Source organism: Dama dama, chromosome 9, assembly GCF_033118175.1.
Source record: "Dama dama isolate Ldn47 chromosome 9, ASM3311817v1, whole genome shotgun sequence".
Taxonomy (NCBI): domain Eukaryota; kingdom Metazoa; phylum Chordata; class Mammalia; order Artiodactyla; family Cervidae; genus Dama; species Dama dama.
Genome location: NC_083689.1, coordinates 5,178,176 through 5,200,697, shown reverse-complemented (window position 1 = coordinate 5,200,697; position 22,522 = coordinate 5,178,176). Strand labels below are relative to the sequence as shown.

Genomic DNA, 22,522 nt, shown 5'->3' with positions numbered 1-22,522 from the left:
GAGCATAACCTTGCTATCATGTGGTATGAGTGCAATTGTACAGTAATGAGAACTTCCTTTGGCATTGCCTTTCTTTTGATTTGGAATAATAATTGAACTTTTCCAGTCCTGTGGCCACTACTGAGTTTTCCGTATTTGCTGACATAGTGAGTTCAGTACTTTCTCAGCATCATCTTTTAGGATTTTAATTAGCTCAGCTGGAATTCTGTAACCTCAGTGATTGCCTTTAAATATTTTTTACGCTAGAAAGTAGTAAAAAGACAGCAGTAAGTGTAATCTGGTTAGAATGGGATGCTTACCTGGTACTGAGAAATTTTTAGTTGACTTCATTTTCTCAACACACTCATAGGGTCCTGGTAACTTTCAAGTTATAGCTACCTGTTTCATAGGATTGTGACTAAATGAAAATTTCAGGACTCTGGTATCTGTAAAGAACTGTACACATAGGTTGTAACTTGTCTTCCTGCAATTAATACTTTGCATTTATAGGAGCACATTTTTACCTTTACAGTTATTAAAATCGTAGAGATCTTAAAAGTCAACTAATTTAGCTGTTCTTCCCACCCATTTAGTCTGGGCTTTTTATGAAGGATACTCCACTATCTCACAGGTGAGGGCGTGTTATCGTAAATAGTCCTAATGCTTCCCAACCACTTCTCTTCTGAGCTGGCTTTCTGGCGGATCCTGCCCCTTGTCCTCATTCTGTTTCTTGTGTCTGTTCTTTCATAAGAGAAAAGAATAAATGCAAATTACTTTTTTTCTGTTTGGTGATGATTCTTAAATTCTATGCTTTTTAAAAATTTTTCGAATGGCTAAAATGTCTTATTATTTTAACTATCTTCAGTCTATAGAATTTACTAGTCTTTCTTAAAATGAAGCATGGATGGGAACTTTGGTTTTAAACAGTGTACTGTGTTGTTACTTCTCGTATGTAAGAAACCCTTCTGAGAATTTTGGACTCTTAACAATACATGTAAATCATTTCATTTGCTTTCATTTTTGGCACTTATGAAACAGTGATTGAGTTTGCTGTTGGAATACTGCTCTGGGGTTTTCCCCCTTCATTAGTGAGTTAATCTTAAACCAAATCTGTCTCATCTTGCTATTTCATTCTTTAGAATTTTAAAAAATCTAAGTGCTAGACTGCATTTCTCAGTAGGATATTTCCTTATTAACTTTGTAGCATTCTTAAATTATGATTCTCAGATTGATTATATTGGCTCTCACCTTTCCTTCTCCTAGTCCTTCTTCCCACTCTTCCCCAATCCCATTTTACTTGCTTTTGATCATTATGAAAGTTTTGAAGAGGCAGGGTCAAATGCAGAGCACTGTTAGATATCTTCTAGATTGACATCAGTCCATTAGTAATCATTTTTGGATACTTCTGTGTAATGTGGTATGACTCATTTTTACTCTTCACATCAAAAACTGAAAAAAATATTTTTTCTAGTTTGATATATTGAGTTAATATATATGTTTTTATATGTGTGGTTAATATATATAATTACATAGTTAATATACAAATGATCTGATAGTTTTGGTATATTTTTAAGTTTTGAAATATTTTAATATTTGTCTTTGTTTCATTTTACCTATTTAAAAAATATTTCCAGGAAATCCACTTACCCAGGATATACTGAACCTCTATCTGGAGCCAGATGGAACAAGAAGGCTACTGAACTATTTGCTTGATAATTTGGCAGGTACTGCAAAAAGAAGTAAGTGGTCATTTGATTAAACCATTTTTTTAGAAAGACATCTAAGAATATTGTTTAATTTTGTGTTTTATGTTCAACTAGTTTCAACAGAACAGCCACCTCCAAGATCTTGGATTATGTTACAAGAACCAGACAGAACACGGCCAACGGGTTGGTAACCTGATTTTTTTTTAATCTTATTTTTACTTTGTCTTTTTTAAACCTAATAGTATTGTTGGTATGCTTCAGATTATGGGCAGTATTACAGTAGAATGCTTAAGGTTGATTTGGTTTGAAGATAATAATAATGAAGGCTTGTGTGAGTGAAGTGGAAGTCGCTCAGTCGTGTCTGTCTCTTTGTGATCCCGTGGACTGTCGCCTGCCAGGCTCCTCTGTCCATGGGGATTCTCCAGGCCAGAATGCTGGAGGGGGGTAGCTGTTCCCTCCTTCAGGGGATCTTCCCAGTCCAGGGATCAGACCCAAGTCTCCTGCATTGCAGGCAGAATCTTTACCGTCTGAGCCACCAGGGAAGGCAAGTCTGGTATAAGGCAGTGCTTCTCAACCAGAGGTGGCTTCATCTCCCAGAAGACAGGCAGCAGCGTCTGAGATACTTTTTCATTGTCGGCAAGTGGGAGATGTGCCCTTGGCATCTTGTGGCTGGAGATCAGAGGTGCTGCTGTGCATAGCACAGCCCCCAACAGCAAAGAATTACCTACCCGTGATGTCAGTGTAGAGAAACTGCTCTGAAGTATTGATCAAATTCAGTTATAATAAATACACCAAAATCTTTCTATATTGTAATTTTCCAAATTCTACTGTATTCCAGGTGTATTTGATAATACAGAATTATAGCAGAAACACCTACTTGAGAGAGAAATCAAGCTAGTGACCTCTGATCTTTTAAAAGTGTATGAAAGTAGTTTGGGGACTTCTCTCGTGTGTGCAACGGTGTTTTTCTTCCATGTGAATTAATAGTTGCTTTGTGGAAGAAGAGCAGAGATGGCTGTTAAGAAAAAACATGTTTTCTTAGATAAATGTCAGATTACATTCTACGTTAATAATTGATGAAGTGGTGGAGGGAGCATAGAAATGAGGAGCCTTGGACTTAGAAGCTGAAGGACTCAAGATCTTAGTCTGTTTCCTTTTGAACCTTCTGTCTGTACCTCTGTAGTGGGAAACACACTTATTTATATTTGTTCATATATTTGTTCTTGATTTATTATCTGACTTATGCCATGTCTGGCATATGGTAGCTTTTCTGTGAATATATTATTGAATGAATAAAATCAAACTTAGTTTTAAGTGAAACAAAGTTAATTTTTTTTTTTTCTGCCACGTGTGTGAATAAGTAAAGTTATCTTTCCTACAGCCTTGTTTTCTGTCATGTGCTATAATGTTCTTTGTGATAAATATGCGACCCGGCAGTTATATGGCTACTGTCCATCATGGGCACTAAATTGGGACTACAGGAAAAAGGCCATTATTCAAGAAATCTTGAGTTGCAATGCTGATATCATAAGTCTTCAGGTAAGTCATCAGAAAATACTGTTTAAATTGCAGAAATGCACCTTGATCAAGCAAGGAATAGCTTGAGAATGCATTACATTAGCACATTTGAAGTCCTGGCTTTAGCAGTTCTTAAAATATGGACTTTTCCTGTATTGAGTGAATTTTGGGAATATTCACTGGAGCCTGTACTTTTAGCACTGTGCTGCCAAGTTAAGCAAGTGGGTTAAGCTGGGTGTTTAGGTGTTTGCTATTACAACTGAATGTTTTACCTGCTCCTCCCTTGTGCCCCTCCACACTGTTTTTAATTGGGTGGCAGTGTTACTGAAGCTGTGGCACTGTCAAGGCATAATTTTGCTTTACTACCAGTGGTAATTGAATAATTAGGGCCAAGTGGAAAGAACATTGAATCTGATACACAGTAACTGGGTTCTCAGTTCAACCCTCATCATAACTTACATGACCTTCAGCAAGTGGCTTTCTCCTTGTGGTCTGAAACTTGATCTGTGGGTTTCCTTCTACCGCTCTGAGTTTTGTTTACACCAGTTCTAAAGCATGAGGAAATACATATGCATGGGGTACATGGCTTTCCAGTCTTTACTCCTAACAGCAAAGAGGTGCTTTGTCAACTCGGACCTGTAAAATGACAACTAGGGGTTGTGATTGGTTTCAGATAAATTACATTGAAAAGATGTAATTCTTCTTTCTTCAGGTCACTCCTTTGAATTTATTTTAAGGTCTCAAACTGTACATATAAAGGTAATGCATAGGACTAGTTTTTGTCTTATGAAATAACTGCTGTTTACAATTTTTCAGGAAGTTGAAACAGAACAGTATTACAGTTTTTTTCTGGTAGAACTGAAAGAACGTGGCTATAATGGATTCTTTAGTCCTAAGTCTAGAGCTAGGACAATGTCAGAACAAGAAAGAAAACATGTTGATGGCTGTGCAATATTCTTTAAAACAGAAAAGTAAGTCGTCTTCTTTCTTTCTTCTTTTTTTTTTTTTCCTTTCGTTCATGCGACATGGGGATCTTAGTTCCCTGACCAGTGATTGAACCTGTTCCCCTGCCGTGGAAGTCACAGTCCTAACTAGTGGACCACCAGAGAATTCACCAGTCATCTTATTTCTTAAAAGAAAACTATTCTCTGTATTTGCAGAATGAGGGTCAAGGGAATGGAAATTAGTTGGCAACTAAGAGAATGAAGCACCATATTATTTCTCAGGAAAACAATACTGTGATTTAGAGGGTTTTGTTTTGATTCATCAGAAAAAATGTTTTTTGGAAGACATGTTGAAAGTTCTGCTGTTTTTTCAGGTGTCTTCTAGGGTTTCACTCCAGTTGTTAATTGAAACACTTTGTAATTGCATTTCCTCTGGAATAATAGATTCTTAAGCCCATACTTTGGAAGAAAATTATTTTAACATTTTAAGATGGAATATTCCAACATGAAACCTAAACAGAAAATGACTGCATTATCTTAAGTTGTAAAAGTTTTTCAAGATGTTATTTGTATCTGTGGCAGACTGAGAGCAACTGAAATGGACATGGGAAGCTTGGTGCTAAGTGTGGAGCATGTTCTGTAATGTAATTTACATGTCATCATATCTGTTAAGGAAGTTGGGGGGAAATTGCATTTACCACAAAACGAATGTTTTGGTATTCCCAATTTTATATTTGTGTTTTGTTTTAGATTTACTTTGGTTCAGAAACACACTGTTGAATTTAATCAGCTAGCAATGGCAAATTCAGAAGGGTCTGAAGCCATGCTGAACAGAGTCATGACAAAAGATAACATAGGAGTTGCTGTACTGCTAGAACTTCGAAAGGAATTGATTGAAATATCATGTGAGTGACCTTTTCACTTCCTATAAAATTTGGCCTCCAAAATGGAATAGTGTCAGAAAATATTTCATGTTAATACTCTTGTCTAATGCCTGAAGAAACTCAGAATTTAAATCTTTTCTAAAATCTCATCTCCATTTTTCTCTACCACAAAATTCAAGAAGAGGAAGCATTGCCTAGAAAAGTATTTCAAATCTTAAAAGGCATAAAACAAGGTTTTTTCTGCTCGAGAATTTTTCACATAAAATGCTGAAGTAAATATTAGTTAAAATAACTGCTCAGAGAGAAGAACTCCGTACACTTAATACAATTTCTTGGCAACAGGGATATTTCTGTGTTGACTTTTCTTCCTGACCTGCTTTTAGTCATTATTTTAAAGGTCTTAAGTCTTGGAGAAATGGACCACTATTTCAAATTAAACGTATATTTAGAGAGTGATCATCATGCTAAGAACTGAGACTTCTGTCACTTGAGGAGCAGTTGGAAATGGGGATATTTAATCCGAGGGATAGAAAAGATGAAAGATGGAATTTAGTGGCTTTTAAATATTTTTTAAGAAGAAGGATGTCCGTTTAATTTTCTGATGCTCGGTGTAGGACATCTAGAAGATCAGAAGTTTTAAGGAGCTGGAACTACTTAAAAACCAAGCTGTCCCAGGTAGAATGGGCTCTCTGTTCAGCGTGGACCCTGTGCTGAAGTCCTTGTCCTAGAGGTCAGATGGCTGTTTCTCGGGTTTGTCACAGAGAGCTGTCTTCAGCTGGGACATTTTCAACCAGACTTTAGCATTCTTTTTTTATTCCCAGGACTCAGATATTACTTGCTTTCAGACCATGTGAGAATATATGGCCTTTGTTTCTTTTCTTTTTATCTAATATAGCTGGAAAGCCACATCTTGGAACAGAAAAGCAACTTATTCTCGTGGCTAATGCTCATATGCATTGGGACCCTGAATACTCTGATGTGAAGTTGGTTCAAACGATGATGTTCCTCTCAGAAGTGAAGAATATTATTGATAAAGCCTCGAGAAGTCTCCAGTCCAGTGTATTAGGAGAATTTGGAACTATTCCACTAGTGTTATGTGCAGATCTTAATTCTTTGCCGGACTCTGGTAAACAAAACAATGCTATCTTACATAGAACACTTGCTGACTTAAAATGTTTTTGTAATGTGTTGTTGCTGATAATTCCAAATCTAGTCAAAATGAAAATTCAGTTTATAGTGGCCGCTATCAGTCAGGTTAAAAAAATTTTTTGTGTATGGAGTAGGGAGACCGTTTTGAAAATGAAATGGTATTATTACCAATTCATTATAAAATGAAATGGTAAATGGTAATGGTATTATCCTCTGGTACCTCCAGAGGAAGGAGGTTAATCATCTTCAGAAAACACATGGGGATATTTTTTTATCCCCATGTTATATGTATTGCAGACTCTGAAAAGGTTATTAAGACAGACTCTGGGAGTCCAGCATGTGGTAATATAATCCAGTTTAAATTTGACCATATATCACACAATCTCAAATTTTGGTCGACTTGATTAGAAACATTGTGCACCTCAGGTGGAATTTGAGATTTTTTTATTTACACAGGTCAGACAGTGGTTTTAACAAAAAAAGGATCAAGAATGTTGATGTTTAGTCACAGAGTGGAAGAATACAGAAAGCCTTATTCTTAAACTTTTCCATAGATAGTACAGTGAGTAACAACCATACTTCTTGGTTACTCAAGAGAACTTTTCCTTGAACTTACTTGCATGCACACACATATATACTTGGAGTAGTTAAATTCAGTAGCATATTGCTGCTATCACAATAGATGAAAGAATAGATAATGAAATAAAATTTATGTTAAAATCTGTTTTCGGGAAAATAAAGGTGCCTAAGATCCATAATTCTTTAGTTCATCTCATCAAAGCCATCTGGGGATTACTGGAAAGTTCTTTATTTGCTTTTCATCCTCTTTAGCTACGAAGTATGTGAGGGGCAAAGAGAGACTCTTGTCACATGATACAGATCTTAAGACTCATTTCTGTGTTGCATTATAATAACAAAACACATGGGAAAATGTCTGGTTTTGCTAACTGATTAAATGAAAGTTAAATAATTTCAGAGCCCACCTTATGCCTGTGTGTGTGCTAAGTCACTTCTGTCATGTCCAACTCTGCGATCCCATGGACTGTATCCCTCCAGGCTCCTCTGTCCATGGGATTCTCCAGGCAAGAATACTGGAGTGGGTTGCCACACTCTCCAGGGCATCTTCCCAACCCAGGAATTGAACTCAGGTCTCCCGCATTGCAGGTGGATTTTTTACCATTTGAACAACCAGGGAAGCCCCACCTTATGCTTATTAGCACACTGGAAAAATAGTGTCCAGAGGTGGTGAGACGGCTTTGTCATTCTTTCATAATTGGTCATTCACGTTTTTATAAGCACAGTGAATCCTAATCTTGGTATTTCATGCTAAATCTGAGCAGAAGCCTACATACTAAGATGCTGATTGTGGTGTTAATTTTTTTTTTAAAAAAAAGGAATAACATGAATTTTTTTAAGAAATTGGGAGCTGGTGTAACAAATACTATATGTCAGCCCTGTTGTATTACAGTTATTAAAATAAAAATAATTGAGATGATGTAAGTTGGTATGGTACAGTAAAGTGTAAAATATTGAGTAAAATATTCACTGTGATTAAAATCATGGGAAAATGTGTTTATACAAGTTTTGGCAAAGGTGGAAAATAGTGAAACATTTTAAAAAGTGAGAGTATGTGTGATTTAAAAGTTTACTATTGAATTATCTGTTTGGTTATGTATTGCACATTGTATATTATACTTAACAATGCAGAAAGTACATTTATATCCTTTATAGGTGTTGTAGAATATTTGAGCACTGGTGGAGTAGAAACAAATCATAAAGATTTTAAGGAACTGAGATATAATGAAAGTCTTACAAACTTCAGCTGTAATGGGAAAAATGGGACAACCAATGGAAGGATCACTCATGGCTTCAAGTTAAAGAGTGCCTATGAGAGTGGCCTGATGCCTTACACCAATTACACATTTGATTTTAAGGTGAGTTTTGAGATAAATAAATATTTAAAACTCCATCTTTTTTTCAAGAGCATTTTATAATTTTGTGATGGCTTTAAATGTTAACACTTAGAATGGAATTAAGCCATCTTGAATTAGATGACAGCAGTATTCTTACGTAGAATTCCATGTGATTAGAATTCCACCCCTACTTTATAGATATTATTAGAATCATTTCTAGGGTTAGAAATCAGATGAAATAATGATATTAAATCCTGAGTTACCTGTCATCTCTTTAAGGCATTTTTTTTTTTAATGGGCTCATTACTAACGGCTGGATATGCAGGACCATTGTATTTAATTTGATGTTAGTTTGATGTTCCATTTCTTCTATTTCAGTTTAACTGAAACTACTATTTGAGAACCAAAATGTAGTTTATTGTTAGCTGTTGTAAATTTTCTAATACACATATTGTTTATATGCCGCCTTATACAATTAATGGATTACAATATGGAGGTTTTTCCTTAGTAATTCTCCTCATTTTAATTATCTGTGGTTGTTTAGGACTTGTGTTCAGCTGTCATTTTTTGCCATCTTTTGCATTTTTGCTCTCTTAAATCCTCGTTTTCCATTTCTAACCTGCTGAAAAAATAATCATTCAGGTTAGATTGTCTATTAGAATAGTGTAAATACTTGTGTTAACTGTTGCTTAATTTTAGAGGGGAGGGTTATTTAGACTCCTTTGAGAAACTGTTGAAAACTAAAAAAATTTTTTATTTGGCTTTCAAGCATCTACAGAACTGTAAATAATGATTTAACACTGGGAAGAGATGAGTATGTATAGTTGAAGAGAGACTAGAAGTGACTGGGCAAAACTAACATGTAAATGATGTTAGTAACCAAAGCGGTGGAAAGCCATGACAGGATAGGAACTTAAATACCAAGGAAAGAAAGCCTTTCCAGGGAAAGAGGAGTGAATGTTAAGTTTCAGAGAGATTTGCTCCGAGTTGTCTGTAGAGATGGTCAGAGAAACTAGAATCCAATGAGTTGAAGAGTGAGCAATGAGAGAAAAAACCAGCTACAGATTTTCATTTCAAGGAGGTTGATGGCAGAAGAGGGGAGGATGATAACCAAAAGGCAGGAGAGATTAGAGCTGTTTCCCTTCTGACTACTGTTACTGGTACAAAGTTAGGAAGAATTTCGAACGTGCTAAAATACTTTTGGCCAAGAGCATGTAAAGGACAGACTGTTAAAGTTACAGTTACTGGACAGAGAGGAGCAAACTAAGAGTATCCTAGCTGTGTGCCGGATGCTGTGCCTGAGTGCTGCTGAAGGTGTGGAGGGCAGAGGTGTGCTTGGGCCTTTTTGAAATCATGGTCTGGTGGGAAAGGTAGATCTCAGCCACACGAATGAGTGTATAGTTACACTTTAGGGTGTGCATTAGCAAGTGAAAAAATCAGGTGGTAGGAGCTTTAAGTGGATGAGGGTAGGATTCCAGAAGGCCTTGGGAAAGTAATTAAATTTGGCACTTGAAGGTTAAGAAGGATTTAGCCAGGTGACAAGTAGAAGAAAGTGTTCCAGACATGTGAGGAGGCCCTGGAGGAGGATGGAGCTTATCACTTCCAAGAAAGGTACCTCAGTTCACACCCCCTCCCTCCTTCCCCAAAAAGAGCTAGTACGGCAGTGGGGTAGTGAGCAAGGAAAAGTGTCACAAATTAAGTTAGGAAGCAGCAGCAGAGGCCATGTCGTGAAGGGTTCTTTAGGTCTCGTTACAGATTTTGAAACGATCTAGATAGGAGGAAGAATGGTTGCCATCCGTAAGGTTTCTTCATTCTCCATTTGGGGATGCCATTTGGTCTTTGTAATAACTGCCTTTTTCTACAGGCTAGTAAGTTTCTTTGTTTACCAAACATGACTAAGGTGTGTCTTGAAAGTTCTCAGCATTTCAGTGTCATTTTGTGTGTCATTTTCTTATTTTTCTTTTTGCCTTCTGTTTTCCAGGGTATAATTGACTACATCTTCTATTCTAAACCTCAGCTGAACACTCTAGGCATCCTGGGGCCTCTGGACCACCACTGGCTGGTTGAGAACAACATCAGCGGCTGCCCGCACCCCCTCATCCCCTCGGACCACTTCTCACTTTTTGCACAACTGGAGCTCTTGCTGCCTCTCCTGCCCCAGGTTAATGGCGTTCACCTTCCTGGCAGGAGGTAGTCAAGTACCTTCAGAGGATGACCTCAGTTTTACTCGTGAACTTGTAAAAATTCTGAATATAGGGGAGTGAGGTATGGCCACTAAGATTTATTTGTTTTTTCTTAATGATGATTTGAGTTTTCAGTCTGATCATTTGATAAGGATATAGTATGAAAGCCAGGTGCTAGCAAACAAATTCTGAGCCCAGTATGCTTTATATACTGTTAGACAGGGATTGGTGTGTTTGCACCTATCTTTAATTTGTTGCAAATAATTTTCCTGTTTCTTCTATCCAATATAATATTTTCATGCCTTGAAATAGGAAACTGAACAGCATATTCTCTTTGCACAGAAATCTGTAGCACTACTTTTTTGAGGCCAGTAATAACATCCAGAGATCATTCTTTCATACTTTACTCCCTCCTTTTTCAGACTTGTTTGTAAAATATAGAATTTGAATTTAGCCTTTATGATTGTATATGATCCACAAAAGACCTGATTTATGAAATTTTGTACTAAAAAAAATCAGATTTGGAAATGATTGTATTGTAATCTAAGGCTAAGTTTTTTTTACCTGTTTCATGTGTTATAAAGCTTGTAAAAGAAGTTGCAACAGACTTTCTCTGCTGATGATTTGCACTGTTAGGGTTTTGTTAGCCCTTTTGTACTACTTTGTTTTTAAATTGAGAACATTGCTCTTTAAATTTAACCCTGTTTAAATTTTAGGACATTTGCTTGGACCAGAGACAACTTACCTATGAATTCCTGGATTTTTACAAAAAACTATTTACCAGGACAGATAATCTGAGTAGTGAATGATCTGAAGGCATTTATGGACTGAATGTGTAATGGTTGATGTATGTACATTCTGATGTTTTTAAATCCTTAACTTTTTTAAGTTAAAAAATTATGGCTGCTTAGGTACAGCTTCTTAACTCCTTTTGAGACACTTCTTGTCCTATCTCCACTGTGCCTGCCTGAATTTGTTCCCACCAAGCACTGCCTGTGCATGCAGAGAAAATCTGTGCATCCTCTTTTGTATTTTTTAAATACTGTTTAACATTTGTGAGAGTTTTATGAAAATCCTTTTGTACGAGCTGTGGGTTTTTTCCATTGTGAAGCATCGAGTATCGCATTTTGGAACGTGTTCCTAGGCTGGGGACCCCGGGTCTTTGTTTACCAGACCCAAGCACTGCTTTCTGGTGTCACTGCAGGTGCTGCTCATCACCCGGAGTGCTACTATCATGTGAATCCTTTTTGTTTTCCATGTATTCCTTAGTTTCCATGTTTTTAAAAAATCATTCCCTTTTTTTAAAAAAGAAAAAAAGTGATTTTCCATTTATGAAGCAGTATAAAATAAATGAGATGTATTTTCAAAACAGGTCCCCAAGACAATACTTCAGATCATTTTTAAAGTGACCAAGTCATTTTAATATGTCAACCAAGATAAAAGACATTATACCTTGTATTTTGCCTGTAGTGCCATTAGTAGAATAGAGATGAAAGCCAGCTTTAACTTTGCAAAGTTAACTCCTGTATGTTCTGTTCGCCTCCATTCATTCTCTCAAAAAGCAAATGAACTCAGAGGGAGCGTGGTCTGAGTGCTTTTGTTTCAGCTGCAGGCAGGGAAGCAAAAGGATGCCATGTATCCAGTGAGCGTTAAGAAGGAAATTGTTGAATGTTAATAACAGGTTTTATACAGAGAATGAGTCATTTTGGATAATGACTTAAAATTTTATGAAAAATGTTCAGCACTTAAATGTGCTTATTCTAAGAGAAAATAAAATTACATACTGTTTAAGTAAAAGATTCTTTTTTTTTTTTTCTCCTTTAAAAAGAAATTCTACAAAAGGTTTTGATCTTGAATCTTTGTCTGGGACCTGGTTTTTCCTTTGAGGTTTGCTTTTCTTTTCTTTTTTTAAGATTTTGTTGTGATAGTTTTTATTTTTCACTTTTTGTTCTAAGTTGTGCTGACACCAAACACATCTGGTTTATAATCAGTACGTGGGAAAGCTGGTGTTACTGATCAGAACTGATGCATAGCTTTCTTTAGGGCTTCTTTCTGGGTTTTTGTTTTTTGTAAAGTGTGAATAAAAGGTGTGTTTGCTCATTTTTCCTAAACACTGTGTTGGTAGTGCATCATGACAATTTCCAGCAAAGGCGAGCTGGAGCTGGTTGGACTGATGAGATGAAGGAAACTGCTTGAGCTTTATGGAAGAAGGGGAGAAGCACTTACTCTGTTTTTAATGGAGGATGTATTCTTTTCATAGATGCTGGAACTAGAGTGCACTTGTTAGATGCTAAAGGTTTGAGCTTTACACAAAATATTTTCATGTGTATTTGTTATTGTCTACAAAATACTTTAATTTGGAACCAGCATACTGAGATACAATGGCTGGTTATGTCTTGAAGATATTTGTTCTTGCCTCTTCTAGGCATACTGCATTCTGTGGGTCAGTTTGAACAGCTTCTCCACCTTATTAGATAGTGATAAATTGAACCAGGAGTGTAGATTTACAACCATAACCTTCAAAAGAGAAAAAATATTTTCAGTCTATAGGGAATAAATGATCACACCAAAATAGACTGAAACTTTGGTTAAGCAAGGTTTGCGTTTTAAATATTTTCTGTGTCCTGGATAATTTCCAGTAATCCGTACTCTCTAAAATGGAGTAAAAAAAAAAAAAAAAAATAGTATGTTTTCACAGTATAGATTTTCTTCAAAAATTCTGTAACAAATATATTTAATGTGGTGTTGCCATAATGTAATTTCAGTGTTCTTACAGGATAAATCCATCTTATGAATATTTTGCAGAAAATTTGGGGTATATTTTCTTTTTAATGATCAGAAATTCAGAGGTGCTCAATTCCTTGTAAAATCTCTTGAAGTATAGTTTATGGTATTAGTGGCTGTTTATTTATGCTTTAAGAATTTAAATAATGTTCATCAAAATTAACTTATGGCATAATTTTAAGTTGTAGAAATAAATTGTTGATTGCAACTTAACAGTCCTAGAAGATAAGCAGGGAACAACTCCCAAGAAATGTTTTCTATTTTACTTGATTTGGTGACAACCAGGAAAACTTGAGTTAGCACTTTGAAACCTAAGGACATGATTAAATTGGGTGGAATGCACTTCTTAAATGTTGAAATTAAAATTTCAAAGCTCTTCTAAGACGTCAAGTTTTCAATAATAAATTGAAATTTTAGTATTCCACTTTTTACTACTTAAACTTACAGAATTTCCATAGTAACTTTTAAGGTTTTGGGGTTATGCTATACAAGTTCAAGAACCATCCTGGGCAAAAGAACAATTTACAGCAGATTTGTTCTTTTAATGAAACAATAAGAATACCTAGTAGAGATGCTGCAGAGAATTCAAAGAACGTTTATAGCAAGTGTTTATCCCCCACTTGTAAACAGTGTTTTAAGATGTTCGCTATGCTCTTTTTGGTTACATAAATTTTAGTAACCGTTCTATTGAAATAGTGTCTAAAATAGAGTATCTAGTCTTTATTCACAGTACATTATATTATGTAATGCACTGGACTAACTTTTGTTTACCATTCATGTAACAAAACCCAGCACGTTATCTGCACTAAACTCAAGGAATGTCCCATTTGCCTAGGCAGCTCTTTAATAAGGGTAATGGGAAACTGAATATGACCTATGGACTGGTGGTAACAAGGGCTTTTACTGTTCTTTTCAGTGGAACCTTCATTGTAACTAGCTAGTATTATATTTATATACAGGGTCTCTTTTCTTTACTGATGTATTTTCCTACTCATAGCCAACCAATAAATTCAATTATCTGTTTCAAATATTTTTAAAGTGTAATTTGTATAGTTGTAGTACTGAGGTTTGAGGAGACACATGTTAATCAGCAGACCACCTATGTAAAATTCTGAGTTATCTGGAACAGAGTTGTAACTCTTTGAAAGGGAAGAGTGAACAGGGCCGTGATATGGGGAGATGGTGTAAAATTAAGGATCTCCTTATTGCTGTGTTATCCTGTGTAACACATCTTTGCCAAAGATTAATTTTATATTTAGGCAACTGATGGTCCTTTTGCATTTAGGATTTTTGTTGTTGTTACCATATACCTCGTAGCATAAGAAATGGGCTCATGTGTCTTTCATCCTTTGGAATGAGCTTGACATATTTTGAATAAATGCTTTTAAATACAGTAGCAAACATTGTATTGGTGGGGTTATACTAATTAAATGTTTTAATTGTTACATGTATATTTTGTTGTATATATAAACTTTTAAAATGTCTGATTTCTCATCTCTTCAGAGCATTACGTCTCTTTACTTTTTAGAAACTACTTCTTTAATAAATAAATGTAAATTTTTATGTAGATGCTGGGGGAAAAAAATCCTTTAAAAATACAGCACAATTTAGATAAAATGTTTGCTGAGATGTCCAGTTTTTAAAGCAGGCATTTTCTACATAATCCTTAATATATAATTTTACCTCTATAACAGAAGAGTTTTGCTAGATATGAAGAAAGATCTCTGGGATTATAAGGTGACTGAAGACCAGTCTCTACAGTTATTTTAGCAACATTAACATTTTAAATCAAATGAGTAGGGAGATGTCCATTGTCTCATTTTCTTTGAACTGCACTCTTCAAATAACTTGAATCTATTCAAAAGCTATTGAATTATTTTGGGCCTGTCATGAGACACTTTGTTCGCTATACCAGCATGACTGTAAGTGATCCCAAGAGCTCTTACTGCCAGATACTTTTCAGGCTTACTGGTAAAGTGAATTTAAGCTGTGGGGTCTGAGACTGCTTCATTAATTAATTAATTAATGGCTTTTGACTCTCATCCCTGTAGCCCTGGTGATTTTGGTATCTCCCCTTCGTGGCAATCCTGCTAGTAACTTTTTTTCCCCAAGCTTTGTGTAATTCTTGAAAGGATGGTCCATGAAAGACATCGAAAAGGGACACTGGTGTGATCAAATTCAGGCAGAAGAAATCTGCAAAACCGTAGGACTTGCTTTCCTTTTAATATTCATAGTGATGAAGATGTGAGGGGTATGTGCTCACATTCGGAGCTTTATATGGGAAATAACTTTCTCCCCTCTCTATTAACATGGTGCTTCCTAGTGGTGACTTTGAACAGACCTGATGAGTGGGAGGACTGTGTGTACTTGGTCCCTTTTGATGAATCAGAGTTTTCATTAATCTGCTTTTCCTACTATACTGATCAACGGGCTTCCCTGGTGAAGAATCTGCCTGCAGCTCGAGAGACTCGGGTTCGATTCCTGAGACAGGAAGATCCCCTGGAGAAGGGAATGGCAACCCACCCCAGTATTCTTGCCTGGAGAATTCCATGGACAGAAGAGCCTTGCGGGCTATAGTCCATGGGATCTCAGAGTCAGACACGACTGAGCGACATACATACATACTGATCAATACTCATTTAGAATTTCTTCTTTTCAATCCCATGTTTAGATTCAAAATAGAGATTTATCAGACATGTCCTCTGACTTTAAGTTGTTCATGGGTCATTATAATCTAGTGTAATATATGCTAAAGATATACCAGGTATGAAGGGAGCAAGTCTCTGTCTACATGGTCTTCCAGAGGTGACTGTAAAGCTGGTTTTAAAGGACTAAGAGCTTGTTTACTGTCCAATAGGAGCTATATTAATTAACATGGTGTATTAATGTAGTAGGAGCTGTGTTAATTAGCATGTATTATATTAACATGGTGAGGATCTTTCAGTGGAAAGTGCCCTAGTGTATCGTCTGGAACACAGTGGGCATCTTGGAACTTTGAAGCATGTACTAAAGTTTGAATTTCATCCTGTAGGTGGCGGTAAAGAGCCACAAAGGGTTTTCAGTGGGAGCAGCATTAGTCAGTTTGTGTTCTAGAAAGGTCCTTCTAGCAGTACCATGGAGGGTGGATTAAAACAGTGACTGTTAGCTGGTTCTCTTGTGGTCCATTTGTCATATGATAAGCTGAGGAGAAGATTGCACGGCAGTAAGAGTAGAAGGGAAATTTGACATATTTAGGAAATAGAATCAGGGAGAGACTTGATTCCTGCCTTACTTGTGGGAGAAAAGACAGGTAAGTGAATTTTGTTCATTCATTGATTATTTCCAGTAGAAAACCCCTGAGTCAACATCTCTTCCATCTTTACCACCAAGGCCCTTGTTTTTCAGGCCCTCAACTGGCCTGACAACATTTAGTCAAACTTTTTTTTCTCAGGTTTCATTTTACTTCATTTCCCATTATAATTCCTTCAGATTTTAGTCTGCAGAAGAGATCCTGTGTTCCTCTACTAGACAGTTAAGTAATCCTGGGAAGTAATAGAAGATAGCACTTGATGCTAATTTGATTGTTTTAGCCTGTTTCCTGTAGGCTTTTTATGTCCTTGAAAATGCCATATGTATAAAAAGACTTTTTAAAATCTAGATTACTAGGTAAGATTATTCTTTAGAAGATATTTCAGTAGAGGAACCCTTAAATGGGAGGAATCGAGCCATTCTAAACCCACTTGTTTCCCCTCATGCAATGAATTAGACTGTTCAGTGTGGCACCCTCTAACCGCATGGTGTTTGAACACTTGAAATATGGCTAGTGTGAATTGAGCTGTAAAAATGCTTTCTGTTCAATGAAACTTAATTTTGATAGGACCTTATTTCCCTTTATCTCTTGCGCTGTGCTTGTTCATACTACACATAAACACATCAGCAGTTGATGTCAAAGAACTAGTTACGTTCTAACAATGATTTACTCACCAAAGTAACATGTTCATCTGAATGCACTATGCAAGCGGCACAAGCCACTGTGCCTATGTGAATCACAATTAATAATTGAGATACCTATATTCATTTTGATATCATTAAATTATTTTTTCTTGTTCAAAAATAAATATGAACAAATTGCTAAATTTAAAGTCAGTTCTACTAATAGAGAACTGAGCTAGTACCACAACTGGAAAAGACTGGGAGATATAAATTTTACAGTGAAATATTAATAATTGTAACTTGTGCACCAGAGCAAAAGAAAAACTGTGCAAAAAAATGTAATAAAATGAACAATATTAAGATATATTTTGTTCAAATGCATATTGGATTGTTTTAAATAAAAAAAGACAGAAAAGTATGGATGAAATTAATCACCTGAAGTCAGAAATAAAAGTCCAACAGTAAGAGGATGAGAACTTATATCCTTGGCTAGCTAAAAAAGATCTTGTACTTACGGAAAGAAGAAAATTTTTTGATGGATTTATGGTTTATATTATGGAAATCTTGTTGGAAATTGCAGAAGAGACAATGTTTTACAAAGATGAAATATATTCAGTTAAGCAGATTACACCTATAGACTATAAGACCTTTCTGATAGTACTAAAGATTAATTAATTCAAAATTGAAAGTATTGGGTTGCCCCAAATGCTTGGGTTTTTCCTTAAGATGTTACAGAAAAACCTGAATGAACTTCTGGGCCAACCCAATATTTTTTTTAGCTTTAGATGAGCTATGATGTAAAAGACACTGCTCGGGTAACACTTTGTATGCTTTGTCTTGAATTTCAAATGTACCCGAAAAAGGTGACTTCTCAGCCTAAAAAAAAATCACTTGTGGCATATTTTTGCATCTTTGACATCTGCTGAGGAATTTTGCTAGATATGAAGAAAGAGGTTCCTATCACCACAGAATGTGTTTCTGCTATGTCAGGTCAATGATCTGGATTTCTTATGATTTTTTAAAATAAGCCTGGATTTCTCTTACTGTTTTGTTTCATCTAGTGATGCTTATTGCAAATAAGTTTTCTGAAACAGACTCTTTGAACAACGTCACAATTGTCAAAACTTGATCGGAATATAGGTTCAAATCCAAGCGCCAGAACCAGTTTTTGATAAAGACAATTTAATGATCTTGTCTACCTTAATGCTCATTGGTTGAATTGTTAATTTCTTAACAATGATTTATTGTTCTGTTAATTCCAATTTTGGATTTTCTTGCCAAACATCCAGTAATCAAAAGCAAAACATGGCGGTATAATACACATTTTCTTGCCTATATCACAGACTATATTAGTGAACCAGTACTGAAACTCCAAGGAAAGGAAAAATCTGTCACATTCACAGCCAGGTACAAAAGTTTATGTTGAAGCATCATGATACAGATCAAGAAATGCTGATGGTACATATTTTTTGACATTGTTTAAAATTTTCATTGTAATCAGGCATTTTGTAAGTTTGCAACAAAAGCTACCAGAAAAAATTGAAGCACGGTGCTGATATTAAATAAGTTTAGAGTTTCTTTGCAAATTATGCAAATACCTTTTTAAATTTGATTTAATCTAGAGTTGACAAGGATTGATACTTGAAATGTTATTAATTTGGAGAAAAATTGATAACCTTTTGCTAAAAAGTCAAATAGGTTCTTCTAAAAAATATTTGTTGCTATGGATCCAAAAAGAAATGTCTTAATGATTTTCAAGTAGTTGATTCAGTTGTGGGAAAACAAGAATATTTCAAGCAATTTGGATACATGAGTCTACTTTTTCAACTATGAACTTAATTATGAAATTGAGAGCAAAATTTATAAAAATTAAAGTGTTATACTGTAGAATACTTAATGCAAAAAGGAATAAATGAACAACAACAAAAAGCATGAGACAGTGAAAAAAAGTAAAATGGTGGACCTAAGTCCAATAATGTTAAATGGGGATGAATTGCTCCTATCAAAACACAAAAGATCAGACTGGATAAAGATAAACATGATCCAACTATTTGCTGTGTATAGGAGACATACTTTAGGTTTAAAGATACAGATAGTGAAAGTAAAAGGATGGGAAAAAGTGTTCGGCAAACACTATCAGAAAGTTGGAGTGGCTATACTAACATATAATGGGCTTAAAAACAAAATATGCTAATAGAAATAAAAGGAGGCATTTTATAACCATGAGCAGCGCCAATGATAAGCAACCCCAAACTACGTGAAGCAAACTGACAAAATGGAAGGGAATAATGAACAATTCAACAAGGATAGTTGGACACAAATTACTGTTGCTGTTTAGTCTCTAAGTTTTATCAGATCCTTTGTGACCCAGTGGACTGTGCCCCACCACGTTTCTCTGTCCATGGGGTTTTCCAGGTAAGAATACTGGAGTGGACTGCCATTTTCTTCTCCAGGGGATCACAGGCAGATTGTTTACCACAACTACCAGGGAAGCCCAAACACTTAATACCCCCAGTCCCTGGTGGCTCAGATGGTAAAGAAATCTGCCTGCAATGCAGGGGACCTTGGTTTGATCCCTGCATTGGGAAGATCCCCTGGAGCAGGGAATGGCTACCCACCCACTCTAGTATTCTTGCCTAGAGAATTCCGTGGATCACAAAGAGTCAGACACAACTGAGCAACTAACCCACTTTCAATGGATAGAACCAGGGAGATCAACAAACGGGAGACTTGAACAACACTGCAAGGCAACTAGATCCAACAGATACTTGTAGAACACTCCATACCAGATTACACATTCTTCTCTAGTGCACATGGGACTTCAATATTCCATAGGCTACATCAAAAACAAGCTTCAAAATTTTAAAAGAACTAAAATGAAAAGTATATTCTCTAGTCATCATGAAGTTAGATACTTTGGAAATGTATGGAACTTTGGGAATATATAGAAATTAAACAATACACTCCTAAAAACCAAAGGGTCAAATGAAAAAAGAGAAATTAGCAACACTTTGAAATAAATGAAAAAGGATAACACCAAACCTGGTGAGATGCAGTCAAAGCTGCATAAAGGGAAATTTATAGGTATAAAAGTCTAGATTAAAGAAAAAATAAGAACCCCGCAGAAGATATTAAGAAGAGGTGGCAAGAATACACAGAAGAACTGTACAAAAAAGATCATCACGACCCAGATAATCACAGTGTGATCACTCACCTAGAGCCAGACATCCTGGAGTCAAGTGGGCCTTAGGAAGCATCACTACGAACAAAGCTAGTGGAGGTGATGGAATACCAGTTGAGCTATTTCAAATCCTGAAAGATGATGCTGTGAAAGTGCTGCACTCAATATGCCAGCAAATTTGGAAAACTCAGCAGTGGCCACACGACTAGAAAAGGTCCGTTTTCATTCCAATCCCAAAGAAAGGCAATCCCAAAGAATGCTCAAACTACCGCACAATTGCACTCATCTCACATACTAGTAAAGTAACGCTCAAAATTCTCCAAGCCAGGCTTCAGTAATATGTGAACCGGGAACTTCCAGATGTTCAAGCTGGTTTTAGAAAAGGCAGAGGAACCAGAGATCAAATTGCCAACATCCACTGGATCATCAAAAAAGCAAGAGTTCCAGAAAAACATCTATTTCTGCTCTATTGACTATGCCAAAGCCTTTGACTGTGTGAATCACAATAAACTGTGGAAAATTCTGAAAGAGATGGGCATACCAGACCACCTGAGAAATCTGTATGCAGGTCAGGAAGCAACAGTTAGAACTGGACATGGAATAACAGGCTGGTTCCAAAGAGGAAAAGGAGTACGTCAAGGCTATATATTGTCACCCTGCTTATTTAACTTATATGCAGAGTACTCTCATGAGAAACTCTGGGCTGGAGGAAGCACAAGCTGGAATCAAGATTGCCAGGAGAAATATCAATAACCTCAGATATGCAGATGACACCACCCTTATGGCAGAAAGTGAAGAAGAACTAAAGAGCCTCTTGATGAAAGTGAAAGAGGAGAGTGAAAAAGTTGGCTTAAAGCTCAACATTCAGAAAACTAAGATCATGGCATCTGGTCCCATCACCTCATGGGAAATAGATGGGGAAACAGTGGAAACAGTGTCAGACTTTATTTTTTGGGGCTCCAAAAATCACTGCAGATCATGATTGCAGCCATGAAATTAAAAGACACTTACTCCTTGGAAGGAAAATTATGACCAACCTAGATAGCATATTAAAAAGCAGAGACATTACTTTGCCTCCAAAGTTCCGTCTAGTCAAGACTATGGTTTTTCCAGTGGTCATGTATGGGTAAGAGAGTTGGACTATAAAGAAAGCTGAGCACCGAGGACTTGCTTTTGAACTGTGGTGTTGGAGAAGACTTTTGAGAGTCCCTTGGACTGCAAGGAGATCCAACCAGTCCATCCTAAAGGAGATCAGTCCTGGGTGTTCATTGGAAGGACTGATGCTGAAGCTGAAACTCCAATACTTTGGCCACCTCATGCAAAGAGCTGACTCATTGGAAAAGACCCTAGTGCTGGGAGGGATTGGGGGCAGGAGGAGAAGGGGACGACAGAGGATGAGATGGCTGGATGGCATCACCGACTCGATGGGCATGAGTTTGAGTAAACTCCAGGAGTTGGTGATGGACAGGGAGGCCTGGCGTGCTGCGATTCATGGGGTCGCAAAGAGTTGGACACGACTGAGCGACTAAACTGACTGAAATGATGATACTCCACTCACAACAATGGACAGATCATCCAGACAGAAAATTAACAAGGAAACAGAAGCTTAAATGATACATTGGACCAGTTGGGCCTAACCAACATCTAAAGGGCATTTCACCCCAAAACGATGGAGTCCACCTTTTGCTCAAGTGTACATGGAACATTCTCCAGGATAGATCACATCCTGGGCCACAAATCAAGCCTTGGTGAATTTTAAAACACTGAAATCAGTTCAAGCATCTTTTCTGATCACACACTGTAAGATTAGGTATCAACTACAGAAAAAAATTATAAAAACACGAACACATGGAGGCTAAACAACATGCTTCTGGATAACCAACAGTTCACTGAAGAAATCAAAAAGGAAATTCAAACTATGCCTAAAAACAAATGGCAATGAAAACACAACAACCCAAAGCCTATGGGGTTCAATAAAAGCAGTGCTAAGAGGGAAGTTCATACCAATTCAAGCCTACCTCAAGTAACAAGAGAGACATCAAATAAAAACCTAACCTTTCACCTGAAGCATCTAGAAAAAGAAGAAAAAAAAAAACCCTCAAAGTTTGTAGAAGGAAAGAAATCATAACAATTAGAGCAAAAATAAAGGGAAAAGAAATGAAGGAAGCTATAGCAAAGATCAGCAAAAACCAATAGCTGGTTCTTTGAGAAGATAAATGAAATAGACAAACCATTAGCCAGACTCATCAAAAATAAAATAAAGGCAGGGAGAGAAGACTCAATAAAATTAAAAGTGAAAAAGAAGTTACAACAGATAGCACAGAAATACAAAGGATCATAAGAGACCACTATGAGCAGCCATATGCCAA

General features: G+C 36.4%; 1 protein-coding gene across 4 annotated transcripts in view; it reads left to right on the top strand.

The window, feature by feature from the left end:
• CNOT6 (CCR4-NOT transcription complex subunit 6) overlaps positions 1 to 14,556 on the top strand; it is a 77,285-nt gene extending 62,729 nt beyond the window's left edge. For 3 of the 4 annotated variants that reach the window (XM_061149617.1, XM_061149614.1, XM_061149613.1), the window contains 8 exons: positions 1,614 to 1,718; positions 1,800 to 1,868; positions 3,067 to 3,224; positions 4,020 to 4,174; positions 4,898 to 5,052; positions 5,927 to 6,157; positions 7,912 to 8,114; positions 10,075 to 14,556. In XM_061149617.1, the coding sequence (XP_061005600.1) occupies positions 1,614 to 1,718; positions 1,800 to 1,868; positions 3,067 to 3,224; positions 4,020 to 4,174; positions 4,898 to 5,052; positions 5,927 to 6,157; positions 7,912 to 8,114; positions 10,075 to 10,287 (1,289 nt within the window). In that variant the 3' untranslated portion in view covers positions 10,288 to 14,556. The remainder of the gene's footprint in view (positions 1 to 1,613; positions 1,719 to 1,799; positions 1,869 to 3,066; positions 3,225 to 4,019; positions 4,175 to 4,897; positions 5,053 to 5,926; positions 6,158 to 7,911; positions 8,115 to 10,074) is intronic. The other variant, XM_061149615.1, reaches the window with a different exon arrangement.
• Positions 14,557 to 22,522: the final 7,966 nt, after the last annotated feature.